Source organism: Azolla caroliniana, unplaced genomic scaffold (assembly GCF_043228905.1).
Source record: "Azolla caroliniana isolate FFs.n. ecotype wild unplaced genomic scaffold, voAzoCaro1.0.p SCAF_10, whole genome shotgun sequence".
NCBI lineage: Eukaryota > Viridiplantae > Streptophyta > Polypodiopsida > Salviniales > Salviniaceae > Azolla > Azolla caroliniana.
This window is the reverse complement of record NW_028230445.1, coordinates 11,923,350-11,939,700: the sequence shown is the minus strand read 5'-3', so window position 1 is coordinate 11,939,700 and position 16,351 is coordinate 11,923,350. Positions and strand designations below refer to the sequence as shown.

The following is a 16,351-nucleotide window of genomic DNA, read 5'->3' as shown; positions in this document are numbered from 1 at the left end:
CACTACCGAGACACTGGTGTAGATGGGAGACTTGAAAGATCCGGTGGTGGCGCTAATTGATCATGGCTTGGAGATCAACCTCATGTCTGTTGAATTCTATCAGAAAGGTCGTTGACCCATTAATACTAGGCATGGGTGGAAGATTCGAGCGGCAACAAGGGCAACCAAAGAGCTTCATGGTGCCTGCCCTAACGTTAAGGCAACTATTGGCGACGTCGAGCATGATCAACAATTCTTTGTGCAGGAGTCGGGGTCACATCCTGTCATCCTTGGCGAGCCTTACATTATAGCATCCTGGATGGAGACAAAAGTACTTGATAATGGTTCGGCATATGTGCGGATATGAAGTCAGGATGGGACAAGCTCGGTTCGATTCCTCACCGTGTGAACGAACCATGAAAGAAATAGGCATAGCTTAGGGAAAAAGTCTAGGGAGGATTTTTAATTCGGGCTATTAGGGAGATGGACAACAATAGTCTGGGACATCTAACTATGTCCCCAATTCAGTGTAATAAAAGTTGTCACCACATTAATGAAAAGGAAGTCTTGTTTTCTGAAAATGGGATGTGCAAATTTAGAAACATTAACGGAGGAGATATTAAAAAGAAATCCTAGAGAAACAACTTAGAGAAATCAGGATTATCAACGAGGAAGAGGCAATAAACGGGTACATGGAAATAATATCATTTGATGATACTCTTGGGGAAATGGAGAAAGACATCAAATCGAAACTGCAATTCAACAGAGTGATTCCGATCAACTCTGTTGCTTTATACACTACCATCGACAAATACGAGAAAGGTATTGCGACAGATGAAGTCGAAGTTAATACTAAATATAAGACAATGGATAAGAAGGTCAAACCTGTGGTTGCTCCCTTGCTTGAGGACAGTTGGCAACGAATAAAGAAGGTAGCACGAGATCCGTGCCTTAGAGACCCAAAAGGAGTAGGACATGTCGTCACTGAAGAAACTTGGAGGAAGCTCAAAGTTAGTGGGGGTGAGCTTTTGCGGCACAAAGAAGAGTCCAAGTTTTGGGAAATGTTGGAGCAACATGGGAAAGCGTTTGCCTTTTCCCCACAAGAGATTGGATTTGTTGACCCAATGCTTGTGAAACCAATGGTTATCTTCACAATACCCCATGTGCCAGGGAACTTGAAGTCAATTCCCTTTCCAAAAGTTCACATTCCAAGATTGCTAGAGCTATTAAAGGAAAATATTAGAATGGGAATCCTTGAGCCACCTAATGCACCTTATTCAAATAGGTGGTTCACGGTGCCGAAGAAGAATGGAGCACTTCGATTTATCCAAGATCTGCAACCGCTAAACAAGGTCACCATTCGTAATCCTGAGATTGGACCTAGTGTTGATGAGTTTGCCGAAGCTTTTGCAGGAAGGTCGATTTACTCAATTGGAGACTTGTATTCTGGATAAGACCAATTTCAATTGTCTTTGGATAGTCGAGACATCACAACAATGCGGACTCCCATTGGGTTAGTAAGGATATGTACATTACCGCAAGGAGCAACTAACTCAGTGGCCCATATGATGAATGCCATGAACAAAGTACTAAGAGACTACGTCCCAGATATTATGATGTCTTTCCTTGATGATATCCCTATAAAAGGGTGCCCTGAATCAGAGAAGGACGAGTCTTTAGGTCAAGATGGATGTCGAAGATTTGTTTCAAACCATATTGAAGACTGTGAAAAAGTGCTAAAAGGACTAGAAGGTGCAGGGCTCACATTCTCTGGAGAAAAATCGGCATTTGGCCAACGCGAGATCCTAGTAGTGGACATCTTTGTGGAACATACGGATGGATACCCTCTCCTAAGAAGGTGAATGTTATTCAAGAGATGCGAGAAGAATGTGGAACGCAGACATAGGTCCGAAGATTCTTAGGAGCATGTGCGTTCTACCACATTTGGATTCCGCACTATGCTCATGTGGTTGAACCCTTGTATAGCTTACTAAAGAAAGGGAGAAAATTCAAACGGGAACCATTGCACACTGAGGCAATGAAGAGCTTAAAAGGATTGTTGGTGGCAGCACCAACTTTAAGGAAAGTTGTCTACAAAGAAGGGATGGCCATCTACGTCACGATAGATATGAGCCCAATGGGAATTGGATGGGTCATCAACCAAGAAGGAGAATATAGTGCGCAGTACGCCATCCGGTTCGGAGCAAAGGTCCTTAGTGAACGATAGTGAGGATACACCCAATTCAAGCGGGAATTCTGGGGTATCGTATCTGTAGTGAAGGTAGACAAGGACTACCTGATCGGGTCGGAAGTGGCAATTGAAACGGATTGCCTCCCAATCCTTGGGATGATCTCTGGATGTGCAGCACCACATCTGGCTATGCTAAGGTGGATTGCTTATATTATGTCTTTAAATCCAGAGATGCGCCACATTGCTGGGAAGAACAATGCCATGGCCGACATGCTGTCAAGAGCAAGATTCGAGGATGAAAGTGACATGGTTTCGGAAGATGAAGATGTCGCCCTCGACTTCTTCAAGGCAACCCAACTGTCGGCGGAAGACAGAGGCACACCAACCCTCCACTCTTTCAATGAGAATGACTATGAAGGGGAGTGGTTACTAATCGGCAAGTTCTTGAGAACAATGACGGCGGATGCTTCGTGGATGAAAGAGGAAGCTCTACAAATCGAAAAGAAAGCTTACCAGTATTTTCTGAAGGGAGGATTCCTCTGGCGACATCTATCATGAATCCGTGAACATTATGATTCACTTGGACTTGAACCCAAGACTTCGTATTACGAAATTCGAAGCCTAACCATTAAGGTAACCTATCACGACGTGAAATGATAAAGGCTACTTTTCATAGTGATTATTGTATCAGAGAAACTTCTGGAACTTTTTAGAACTTTCTAGAAATCTTCTAGAACATCCTAGAATATTCTAGGTCCAAAACATTCTAGAACATTCTAGAAATCTCTAAGCTATTCTATAGAAACCTATAAAGAGAGACAAATAGATCATATCAAATCAGTTCGAATCAACACCAGTCTTCAGCTCCAAGCCTACCTTGTATCCAACTCGTCCATGTACTCATACTATTCTAATAAATCCACTCTTCTCTTATCAATACATTCTCCTCTCTTCTTCTATTCTCTTATACCTTCCTTCAATCGTTCAATCTGTTGCTTTGTTCTGATAGCGTCCAAAGAGAAGGATAGGGATGCCATGAAAAGTAATGGTGAAGAGAGAGAACCAAATAATGTTGATGTCTGAATTCCACGAGAGTCCATGCGCATGCCACAAAGGAGTCCATGCGCATGCCACAAAGGAACGTGGGCAACGTTTGAAAAGCTGAAGGAGAAGTGCTGGTGGCCGAGCATGTATAAAGATGTACTACATTTCGTGTCCACATGCGAAAGTTTCCAAGTACATTCGAACATACGTCACCATGATGAGTTGCGGCCAACATACCCACTCACCATACACTTAAAATGGATGGTGGATCTGGTCTCAATGCCAATGGGAGTGGGATAGATGAAATACTTGGTACTAGCAAGGAAAGACCTGACAAACTAGGTAGAAGGACGGGCCTTAGCAAATAAAACAACAGCTATTTGAAAATTTCTGCCCGAAGAGGTCTTTTGCCAATACCGATGTGTGGGAAAGATAGTGGCCGAACGAGGGGAGTTGGATGCGCAAGAAGCAATGGAGATCTTCGAGCGACTAGGGATGAAGCTCTCCCTCACGACTGCCTACAATCCGAAAGCAAATGGGAAGATCGAAAGAGGGCATGGGCCGATAGTCAAAGCCATCGTTCGTGCATGCGACGGTCGAGTTGGGAACTGGCCACGACTATTATCCTATGCATTATGGGCCGATAGAACTACACACAGTTCTATGACAGGCTATATGCCAACAATGCTGATGTATGGACAGATGCCAATAATGCCCATCGAGAGGACGATCGCCTCATGGGTAGAAATACCATGAGAGAACGAGATGAGCCGGGAAGAATTATTGGTGGCTCGGATAAGGCAGCTCAAAAGAAGACCCGAAGATCTAGAGAATGCGCGAAAGATAATGGAGACAACCTGAGTGAAGAACAAGATTCGATTCGACAAGACACATCGACTGCATCCCAAGAAGATCGAAGAAGGAGATTGGGTATTGTTCTATAATAGCAACCTTGACAACCAACACAAGACGACAAGGAAGTTCACAAGAAGGTGGTTCAGACCGCATGTGGTGATCAGTGCAAACGACAACGCCACCTACCACCTCGTAGAGCTAGACGGATCAAGGCTGGCCATACCCATTGCGGAGAAAAGAGTAAAGATCTTCAAGAAAAGACAAGATGGACCTCGATGACCTCAACAATTAAGATGTTAGGGAGGAACCCGTAAACGTGAGTGAGGTCAACAAGAATGTGGAAGAATCAAATTGATCACCGCAGCCGAAATCTCACACTCTCTTCTGAGCATGTACCGAAGGACGTGCAGTTTGGTGGGGGTGGATGTCGTGAAGATTTTCGGCAATGGTGTGAAAATCACGTGGAAAGGAGAAAACCGAGAAGTTGCAATGTTAGCACGTTGTCGTGAAGAAAACCGTCCCTTAGCGCAATCGGTGCATAGCGCGCGTGAACCGGCTCTTCACACGTGCGCGCCCTTTAATGTATATAATAGAGAATTAGGTACAACAGTAGATCCTAGGTAGTTAGATTCGGTAGGTAGGAAGTTAATGAGGGAAACGGCTCCCTTCTTGAAGCTATAAAAGAGAGGGAGACGCGACATCTTGGGGGGTATTTGGGGAGAGGACGAAGTGCTGTCGGACCGAAACCGAACGCTTCTCCTCTGTTCGTTCTCCATCGCTCTTCTCTGCAGGTTTTCGCGAGGCTCGCGCTGCTTCGAGGAACGCCCGTGTGCTTCCGGCAACACCTCCATCCTATCCCCTTTCGTGCGCAGACGAGCAGGCATCGACATCTGTTCGCCAGCCTGTTCGGTTGTAACCGCTCGCGTGCTCTGTTGTTTATTTGTCATTCATTAATATACAAACATTTGTCTCTCTCTGTCTCTGTGTCCATTCGTGTCTTCTGCGTTGACGGGCCGTGTCCCTGTGTTTCTTTGCTCATACGTTGTCGCGTTATTACGCGCGTGCGTGGAGAAACGAGGCGGGACCACCGGGGTCTTGAACCGAAGAGCAGGTGATAGAAGGGGAAAGAGAAGGAGAGAGACGCCCGATCACGTATGAGCAAAGAAACATAGGGGCGTGGCCCGTCAACACAAAGACGCGAATGGACACAGAGACAGGGAGAGACAAGTGTTTGTATATTAACGAATAACAAGTACACAGCAGAACACGCGAGTGGCTACAACCGAACAGGCCGGCGAATAGATGCCGATGCCTGTTCGTCTGCGCACGAAATGGGGATAGGATGGAGGTGCTGCCGGAAGCACACGGGCGTTCCTCGAAGCAGCGCGAGCCTCCCGAAACCTGCAGAGAGGAGCAACAGAGAACAGAGAGAGGAGAAGCGTTCGGTTCCGGTCCGACAACACTTCGTCCTCCTCAATGCGCGATCCCCTCTCCCTGCGTCTCCCTCTCCTTTATAGCGTCAAGAGGGGAGCCGTCTCCCTCATTTACTTCCTACCTACCAAATCTAACTACCCCAGATCTCTCTCTGTACCTAATTCTCTATTATATACATTAAGAGCGCGCACACGTGAAGGGCTGGTTCCTGTGTGCTATTCACCGATTGCGCCAGGGGACGGTTTTCTTCACAACATCCGCCCCCACCTAACCGCGCATCCACCGGTATGCGCCAAAATTGGGTTTTGGTTGGAGAAAAACGGCCCAGGTTCCAGTTCCTCGTCCATCGGTTCGTCCTCCGCCTCAGACTGATCATCGTCGTTGTCCAGGCCTCTTAGATCCGGTTCGCCGTCGTGGCGCTTCTTGAATGCTTTGATCCGCTTTCCCGCCACTGGTATCGCCATCCTCGTACCGTCGAGTTCTGCCAGGTGATACGTCCCGTTGTCATTGGCGCCCGTTACCACGTAAGGCCCGAACCACCGCTTTGCAAACTTCCGTGTTGCTCGGTGCTGGTTGTCGAGGCTGTTGTCGTAGACTAGCACCCAGTCGCCTTCCTCGATTCTCTTTGGTCTGAGCCGGTGCGTTCGGTCGAACCGGGCTTTGTTCTTCATCCTCGCCGTCCGAAGTCTCTCCGCCGCTCGTTCCACGTCCTCTGGCCTCCGCTCGAGCTGCCGTATACGCGCCGCTAGCAGTTCTTCCCGACTCATTTCATCACTCCAGTCTACTGTCGCCCAAGAGGAGATCGTCCGTTCCATCGGCATGACCGGCTTCTGTCCGAACTTGAGCTCTGACGGCATGAACCCGGTTACCGAACTGTGCGTTGTCCGGTCCGCCCACAAGGCGTAAGGTAACAGCCGTGGCCAGTTCTCGACCTGGTCTCCGCATGCCCGGACTAGTGCTTTGACGATTGGACCGCGCCCGCGCTCTACCTTCCCGTTTGCCTCCGGATTGTAGGCTGTGGTGAGCGAGAGCTTGACCCCTAACCGGTTGAACAGCTCCTCGGCCTCTTCGGCGTCCAACTCCCCGCGGTCAGCCACGATCTTTCTGACGCACCCGTACCGGCATATCACGTCCTCGATCAGGAACCGACACACGGCCGCGGTCGTTTTGTTCTGCAGGGCTCGGCCTTCCACCTGGTTCGTCAGGTCCTCCCGGGCCAACACCAGATATCGCATCTGCCCTACGCCCATCGGCATCGTCACCAAATCTACCATCCATTTGAAGTGGATGGCTGGAGGCTAAGTGGGGTGAAGCTCGTCCCGATGTCGGATTACGGAGTGCATCTGACAGCTCTCACAAGTTGTCACGAACCGATGCACGTCCCGGTATAGTCCCGGCCACCAGTACTTCCCCCTTAGCTTCTCGAACGTGGCCCACGTCCCACGGTGCCCAGCCCAGGGGCTGTCATGGTAGGCCTTCAACAATTCCTCCTGTTCCTCCTTCGTTGCCACTACTCGGGGCGGGATGTCGTTCCTCTTCTTCGGGTGCTTCCACAAGTATCCGTCCCGGAGAAAGAATCGGTACGCTTTCTTCCGGATCCGGTTGGCCTCGTCCCTTGTCCACGATGCGTCCGGCACCATTGTCCTTAAGAATCCCCCAATCTACAGCCACTCCCCGTCGTACTTGCTCTCGTTGAAATCGTTAAGCGCCAGAGTGCTTTCCCCCTCGGTTGTTACGTAAGCCGCCTCGAAGAAGTCTACGCCGACTTCCTCGTCCTCCGCAACCATGTCGCCCTCGTCGTCGATTCTCGCCCTCGAAAGCATGTCGGCCATGGCATTGTCCTTCCCGGAAATGTGTCGTATTTCCGGATCTAGGGACTTGATGTACGCTATCCACCTGAGCATTGCCAGGTCCGGGGTTGCGCATCCGGAAACCATGCCGAGGATCGGCAGGCAGTCCGTCTCGATAATTACCTCTGTCCCGATCAGATAGTCTTTATCGGCCTTTACCGCCGAAACGATACCCCAGAGTTCGCGTTTAACCTGGGCGTATCCTCGCTAAGGACCTTCGCGTCGAACCGGATTGGGAACCGAATACCGTCCTCATCTTCTTGGTTGACGACCCAACCGATTCTGGTCGGACTTGTATCTACCGTTATGTAGATGGGGGTGCCTTTCTTGTAGACAGCCTTCCGGAGCGCCGGAGCTGCAACAAGAGCCTCCTTCATTTTTCGTACTGACTCCGTATGCTCAACTCGCCACTTGAATTTTTGCCCCTTTTTCAGCAACCCGTATAGCGGCTCGGCAACGTGGGCGTAATGCGGGATCCATATGTGGTAGAACGCGCATGCTCCCAAGAACCTCCGTACCTCCGTGACCGAGTTACAGTCGGGCTTCATAGCGGAGATGGCTTCTACCTTGGCCGGAGACGGTTTCCGGCCATACGCCCCACATAGATGCCCGACGACCATGATCTCCGATTGCCCGAAGGCTGATTTCTCCCCGGAGAAGGTGAGCCTCGCGTCCTCCAGCCTCTGCAACACCCTCTCGCAGTCGTCAATGTGTGTCGTCACGAATTTCCGGCATCCGTCCGGTCCGATCGTTTCGTCCTTTTTCTCCACCAGACATCCCTTGATCGGGATGTCATCCAAGAATGGCATGGTGATGTCCGCGATACAATCCCTCAGCACCTTGTTCATCGCATTTACCATGTGGGCCACCGAGTTCGTCCCTCCTTGCGGCAGGGTGCACATCCGCACTAGGCCGAGAGGAGTCCGCATCGTCGTAATGTCTGTGCTCTCTATAGCTAGTTGGAACTTATCGTACCCCGAGTACAGATCACCGACCGAGTAGATCGACCTTCCGGCGAAGGCCTCCGCGAACTCTTCTATCGTCGGTCCGATTCCCGTGTTCCGAATGGTCACTCTGTTGACCGGCTGCAGGTCTTGAATGAAGTGCAACGTCCTATTCTTCTTCGGTACAGTAAACCACCGGTTCGAGTACGGGGCACTCGACGGTTCGAGGATGCCCATATCAACTTTCTACCTCAATAGCTCCATCAGCTCCGGGATGTGAGCTCTCGGTACCGAAATTGGCTTGAGATTCCATGGTACATGCGGTACCGTGAATATCACCATCGGCTTCATGACTGTCGGGTCTACGCACCCGATTTCTTCCAGCGAGAATGCGAAGGCTTTCCCGTGCCTTCCGAGCATTCTCTGAAACCGGTCTTCTTCCGCCGGCAGTAGGAACCCGCCCCCACCGATTTTGAGCTCCCGTGGCGTTCTGTCGGTGAAGGTGTGTCCTATGCAGGCCGGATCACGTAAACTGGGGTCCGACACGACCCCCGTCGATTCGCAACTCGTTGCCCTCCGGTAAGGGTGCCGTGACTGGCCTTACCTTCCGGTCCACAGTCTTGTACTTTGTGTTAACCCGGGCTGTCCGATCCGACTCGAGCCCTCGACTGAAGTCCGCGATGACTTCATACATCTCTTCTGAACAAACCGGTATCGTCCGGTCCTCTTTAAGGCCCTCTCCGACCACCTCTCGCAGTATTCCCAAGGTGTCGTCGAAGGAGACCGCCTCCACGGCTCCGTTGATTTCCTCGGTGGGCCCGAGAACTCCGCACGCCCGAAGTCGCTCTTCTGCCCTTATCTTTTCTCGGCCTACGACGCCGACTATCGTATACCCTCCGTTGTCGGAGAAACGAAACTTCCTACTTATGGTACGAGGATTCTTTGGTTTCGATTTTATCGTACATTTGTGGGGTTTTCCCGGAGTGTCCGGACTGTCACGGCCCCATGCCTTGGCAGCCCTCTCTAAAAATCCTCTCGGTTCTCGCCACCGAGGGACTCGCGGTTTCACTCGTGGTTGGGTTGTACCGTCAGGAACTGGACCGAATGACGCCCGTCCTGGCTCTTGACCCTCGCGTAAGCCGACCCGTTGTCCAGCACCTTGGTCTCCATTCGCGCCACCGTAATGTATGGTTCCCCTAGAATGACCGGGTGCGAGGACATTTCCTGCACAAGGAAGTGCTGGTCTATTTCGACGTCGTCGATCTTGACTCGCACGTTTGGGCAGGCCCCGTGTAGTTCCTCGGTGGCGCGCGTCGCCGCCCGTATCTTCCACCCGTGCTTAGTGTTGATCGACCATTTTCCCTTTTTGTAGAAGTCCATGGACATCAGGTTTATTTCCAAACCATGGTCCACCAGTGCCACCACTGGTTCCTGAACATCTCCGATTTTCACCGGGGTTTCCGTGGTCGCTCGGGCCCAGTGTGGCCTCGAATAGTGGCTCTCCGCCCACTCGTCTTCCAGCGCCATGTTCTCTATGTGCGCCGTCCGCACTTCCACCGGCCTGTCCGGTTCTACCTCCGTCGACAGCCTCTTCCTCTTCACCAAGTCCACGATGGAGTCGTGGAACTCCTTCTTAGCTATCCCGAGCACCTCTCGCAACGACAGTTCCACCTTGTTGTTGAGGATTCGTTCTTCCAGGACCTTTCGTAGGTCCGTGGTCCTTTCGATCTCCGTGCCCAACCGGTATCCGCCCTTCTGGTGGTTATCCCGGGCACTAGACTCGCCGGACTCGTTCCGTTTCGGCCCGAATCGGGTTTCGTATCTCTGTGAGGGTCCGGCCCCTCCGGTTTTACCTACCCGTTTGTCTTCAACCAGAGCCTCGTAGTTCTGGCAAGCTGCTTCGACGAAACCCGTCTTTTCTTCGACCGGGTCAGCCCACCCGGTTACCTCCTGGACCCGTTTCTCCGCGCAGTCCGCCTCGTCTTTCCTTAGTCGGGCACCGGCGAGGCCTTCCAGCACCATCGGCTAGAATTCGTCTTTGCTCTCCTTCCGGGCCCCGCTGCCCCCGACCCGAATACCGGCTGACGCTGAGTAGTGGACGGTCTCCGCATGCTGGGCTGCCACCTCTTCCATCAGCCTTTTCATTCCTCCTCTCCCGTCGTTTCGGTTCAAGGCCCTCCGGGTATCGCTGGCGTGCACCCGACCTTCCCACAGGTACACTACCCGGCTTCTCAAAGCCTCCATAAAGTCCCCGCAGTCTTTCCGGATGTGGCCGACCTCGTCGCCCCACATGCACCTACTCCTTGCCGGAGGCCATCGGTCACGAGCCTGATCGCCGCCTTCCCTTCGAGCCTGGGCGATCTGGAGATCCTTTACCGTTCGTGTCAACTCCTCCAGAGCTGTTCCCCCGGACGAGCCTCTAACCACGCCGGTTGAAGCCGAACCGGTTTCGACCGGCGTGGTTAGAGGCTCGTCCGGGGGAACAGCTTTTGGAGGAATTGACACGGGCGGTAAAGGATCTCGAGATCGCCCAGGCTCGAAGGGAAGGCGGCGATCAGGCTCGTGACTGACGGCCTCCGGCAGGAAATAGGTGCATGTGGTGCGATGAGGTCGGCCACATCCGGAAAGACTGCGGGGACTTTACGGAGGCTTTGAGAAGCCGGGTAGTGTACCTATGGGAAGGTCGGGTGCACGCCAGCGATACCCGAAGGGCCTTGAACCGAAACGATGGTCGAGGAGGAATGAAAAGGGTGATGGAAGAGGCGGCAGCCCGGCACGCGGAGACCGTCCACTACTCGGCGTCAGCCGGTATTCGGGTCGGAGGCAGCGAGGCCTGGAAGGAGAGCAAAGCCGGGTTCTGGCTGACGATGCTGGAAGGCCTCGCCGGTGCCCGACTAAGGAAAGACGAGGCAGACCGCGCGGAGAAGCGGGTCCAGGAGGTAACCGGGTGGGGTGACCCGGTCGAAGAAAAGACGGGTTTCGTAGAAGCAGCTTGCCAGAACTACGAGGCTCTGGTTGAAGACAAACGGGTAGGTAAAACCGGAGGGGCCGGACCCTCACAGAGATACGAAACTCGATTCGGGCCGAAATGGAACGAGGCCGGCAAGACCAGTGCCCGGGATAACCACAAGAAGGGCGGTTACCGGTTGGGCACGGAGATCGAAAGGACCACGGACCTATGAAAGGTCCTGCAAGAACGAATCCTCGATAGCAAGGTGGAATTGTCGTTGCGGGAGGTGCTCGGAATCGCCAAGAAGAAGTTACATGACTCCATCATAGACTTGGTAAAGAGGAAGAGGCTGTCGACGAAGACAGGACCGGAAAGGCCGGTGGAGGTGCGGACGACGCACATAGAGGACATGGCGCTGGAAGACGAGTGGGCGGAGAGCCACTATTCGAGGCCACACTGGGCCCGAGGGACCACAGAAACCCCGGTGAAGATCGGAGATGTTCAGGAACCAGTGGTGGTGCTAGTGGACCACGGTTCGGAAATAAACCTGATGTCCATGGACTTCTACAAAAAGGGGAAATGGCTGATCAACACCGAGCACGGGTGGAAGATACGGGCGGTGATGCGCGCCACCGAGGAACTACACGGGGCCTGGCCAAACGTGCGAGTCAAGATCGGCGACGTCGAGATAGACCAGCACTTCTTTGTGCAGGTGACGTCCTCGCACCCGGTCATACTGGGAGAACCGTACATTAAGACAGCGCGGATGGAGACCAAGGTGCTGGACAACGGGTCGGCCTACGCGAGGGTCAAGAGTCAGGATGGGCGTCATTCGGTCCAGTTCCTGACGGTGTGACTGAACCACGAGCGAAACCGCGAGTCCCTCGGTGGCGAGAATCGAGAGGATTTTTAGAGAGGGCTGTCAAGGCCTGGGACCGCGATAGTCCGGACACTCCGGGAAAACCCCACAAATGTACGATAGAAGCGAAACCGAAGAAACCTTGTACCGTAAGTAGGAAGTTTTGTTTCTCCAACAACGGAGGGTGTACGATAGTCGGCGTCGTTGGCCGAGAAAAGACAAGGGCGGAAGAGCGACTTCGGGCGTGCGAAGTTCTCGGGCCCAACGAGGAAATCAACGGATCCGTGGAGGCGGTCTCCTTCAACGATACCTTGGAAATACTGCGAGAGGTGGTCGGAGAGGGCCTTAAAGAGGACCGGATGATACCGGTTTGTTCAGAAGAGATGTACGAAGTCATTGCGGACTTCAGTCGGGGGCTTGAGTCGGATCGGACGACCCGGGTTAACACGAAGTACAAGACTGTGGATCGGAAGGTAAGGCCAGTCGCGGCACCCTTACCGGAGGGTAGTGAGTTGCGAATCAAGGGGGTCAAAATCGGTGGGGGCAACACACCTTCACCGACAGAATGCTACGGGAGCTCAAAATCGGTGGGGGCGTATGGCCGGAAACAGTCTCCGGCTAAGGTGGAAGCCGTCTCCACAATGAAGCCCGATTGTAACTCGGTCATGGAGGTACAGAGGTTTTTGGGAGCATGCGCGTTCTACCACATATGGATCCCGCATTATGCCCACGTTGCTGAGCTGCTATACGGGTTGCTGAAAAAGGGTTGCTCTTCTGACCGGCCAACACATGGCACACTCGTGGGAAAGTGCCTTGCACTTCGAATCCACTCCTGGCCTCATTCTTCCTCCAAAATATCGAGCACACTCTGCTCGATGGTGTCAAGTGGTGCTTCTTCCTCCTGTTCCTGTTCCTTGCCTGCCTGGTCTCCGACCTCCGGTTGGGTGGGCTGTTCCGTAAAAATTTGCTACTCCGGCTCTGCTTGATTCTGTGGTGCCGGTGCTTCCTCACCGCTTCGTCCGGGTTCTTCCTGTTCTCCCTCTGTTCCAGGCTCTGTTCTGTTACCAGTGTCGCTTTCTCCGGTCTCAACTGGTTGGCTCGGTACGCCTTCTTCCTCTGCTCTGGTGTCTTCCGGTCTCAACTCTTCTTCTTCTCCGGCATTGGGCTGCTCCTGCTCTTCTTCTTCTCCTTCGATCGGAAGTTCTTCTTCGGGTATTCCTTGTCGGGGTTGTTCGGTGTCGGTTGGTTCAACTTCAGCCGGTCGCTCTCCCTCACTTATCGTGATTGGCGTCGTTCTTCCCTTAGCTTCTTGTCGTAATCGGTCCTGCTCGTATCTCTCCAACTCCAACTGAGTTGCGAGCTGCCCGTCATCCAACCTCTCTACCAACCCTTGGATTTCTTTGAGGTGTTCTTCTGCTAAAGTGTAGAAATCCTCCGACAATTCTTCCCGAATAGCGACGATACTTTCTTCATCCATCTTGTAGAACTTGTCACCGGTCTTCCTCCGATTCTCGGCATCCGCTCAGATTGTCTGCAGCTCGGCTGCCTGTTGTGACCACTCCTTCCATAGCTTTTCCGTACTTTCGTTGATGCTTGCCTGAGCTCGGGTACTCCATCCTGACATGATGAGCTTGATCCGGTCAACCCCCGCCTTAGCATGCGCATAAGCTTCTTGCTTTTCCTTCCTTGCCTGTTTTATAATGTCGGCCATTATCTGAGCCTGGGCCTCGTAATCCGCTTTCTGCTTTTCATAGGTACTTTGTAGTTTGCTGATCGTGAAGGTCGATTTTTCCTTTTCTTCATTCCTAATCTTGGTCAGATCAAGCTTTTCCCGCCTTAGCGCCTCTAATTCCTTCCTTCTCTCCGTCGCTTGGGCTATTTCCGCCGACAATGCTTCCTTGTTGGCACTGACCTCATCCATTGCCTTAGCCAGGTCTAATCGGGTCTCTTTGAGCTGTTCTTTCAGCTTCTCTATTTGCCGGTCGTAGTCTGCTGCCCGTTTCTTGTTGTCCGACTCGGCCTGCTTGTGATCTCGGTAGAGACGGTCGAAGTCCTCCATCTTCTGCTTCAGGCGTCGGTTTGCCTGAGCTCTTAACCGATCGTCCCGGTCCTTCTGTTGTCGGAGTTCTTCCTGCAGTCGTTCTATCTCCTGCTCGGCATGTCGACGCAGTCGGTCCTTCTCCTTTTGCAACTTCTCTTTTTCTTCTTGCAGTCGGTCATTAGTGGCTCGACCTTTCCGGAGGCCTTCTTCCATTTTTCGTCTGTCGTCCTCCACCGCTTTCCGCTGCTCCCTTTCTCTTTCCCTTAATGCCTCCTGAGCTTTTAATTCCTCTCGTAAGGTTTCTATTATTTTTTCGGTCTCAGGGCCGTTTGCAAGGCTACCGGTTCCGGTTCCGGTTCTGGTTGCTTCCTTGTTGTCCCGACCGGCTCGGTGACAACTTGTGCTTGTTGAATTCCTTCCCTTGCCTGCAATAGCTCCCCTTGCATTTCCTCGATTTGTGTTCGGAGCGCGACCAACTCCTGAGTTGTTGTATGCGTCAGCTGTTGCCTACACGTTTCTTCTTTCTCTAACTGGTCCGCTACTCCCGATAACTGCTCCGAAAGCCATCTCAGCCATTGTGGCTTTGTTCTTCCTGTGTCGGGGTGGCCTTGCTCAGGCTGTTTTTCCGGCCTTTTCTCTGGCTCCAGCGCTTGTTCATTCTTCTTCTCTGGGATGACCGGTTCTCTAAAGTCCGGCGCAACCGGTGTCGGTGCTGCTTCCCTCGGTACGGGTTCCGGTACTGCTTCCGCCTCGGCTACTGGAGGTGGTCCTTGCGCCCTCTGCTGAGTTTTGTCAACTGGTGGAGCCGGTCCTTTCGCCCGTCTCTCCCGACCCTGTCTTGTTGGGAGTCTTACCAGTGGTTCGGATGAGTCTTCTGTTTCAGCTTCCTCCTCCGGTGCGGCTACCAGGCGGACCTTTTGTATAAAGACCTCTGGTTCCGGTTCCGGCCGTCGCAGCGTTATATTGATTGGTTTGCGTGCTACCGGTTCCTCCTCGGCCGATTTCCCTTTGCCTTTACCTGCCGGTTCCTGTTGCTGTCGGGATGGTCCTTCCCCCCGTTGTTCTGCTTCTTGCTGGGTCCATCCGGGGGTGTGTTTCTCCAAGATCTGTCGGCGCTTTGTGACCTTTTTCGGCGTCGTCTCCTGCCGACCTCTTTTCTTTTGTGTGATGGGGAGCACCGGTGGGACTAACACCGTTAGCCATTGTGCTATCCCGGCCCATGGCTTTTTTCCTTCCACAAGATTTTTGATGGCCTCCTTCAATCCTTCGGTTATGAAATGGAGCCAGTCTATTTGTAAGCCTTCGTACGCTGCTATTAAGAACGCTGCCCGGTACTTGGCTATGGCCGGGGGACGGGGATTCACGAATCCGTATTCCATCATGGCGCGGGCCACTTCTCCGAACAGCAGGTTCTCTCCGCCCTGCGTTCGGTACGCCTTGCTGCTGATAGAGTACTCACCGAAATATTCGAACAGGATTTCACTTGAAGGGTTTTCGATTGTTTGAAGTCCTCCTGCTTTTATCCCCGTGAGCGCCTGCACCGCTCCTTCCGTGACTTCTGATATATCGATTGATGCTGCCGCCTGCTCTGGTTCTGCGTGTGGTGGAGCGTCGGCGATCCGCAACAATCCTTTTAACCCGTTCTCCCTCATCCATTGGCGTGCCTCTTCCGACAGTACCATTGTTTCGAATTCTTCTACTGCTGCCTGTTGTTCGGGATCGGGCTGTGTGTGCTCTGTGCGTTGGATCGCTCTTCTGTGCTTCTGCGCCTGTATGTAGGAAAATTCGTAAAAAGTGAGTCCTTCGCAGGCCTGTGTCTTATATAGTGGCTTTTGCCTCGAGCCGCCCTTTTTCGTTTCCCGCGCATGTTCCTCTCCCGCCATAATTAGTATGTGTCATGGCAAGACTCGAACCCATGACTTTATGCTACATGGGTCGAGCTCTTACCATTAGATTATGAATTGTATTTTGTAGGATATTATTTTCATTTATACTTTATCATAGAAAATTGATGTATATTCCAGATCTCTCTGGAACATTCTAGAAGCTTCAGGATTATTCCTAAAAACACTATAAAAGGAGGCACAAGGCATTGTTTTGAACCAAATTGGTTCAACGCCAGTCTTAAGCCTCTTAGCCGCTTGTACTTATCTTTTCACATAATATATAGCTGCTGTCATCATCTCTCTCTCTCTCATTCTCGC

The 16,351-nt window shown here is 52.2% G+C and overlaps 1 protein-coding gene across 1 annotated transcript; it reads left to right on the top strand.

Moving 5' to 3' along the window:
* Positions 1 to 671: 671 nt before the first annotated feature.
* LOC147859047 (uncharacterized) lies at positions 672 to 1,433 on the top strand. The gene has a single exon (XM_087326274.1). The coding sequence runs from the start codon at positions 672 to 674 to the stop codon at positions 1,431 to 1,433; it is 762 nt and encodes a 253-aa protein (XP_087182400.1).
* Positions 1,434 to 16,351: the final 14,918 nt, after the last annotated feature.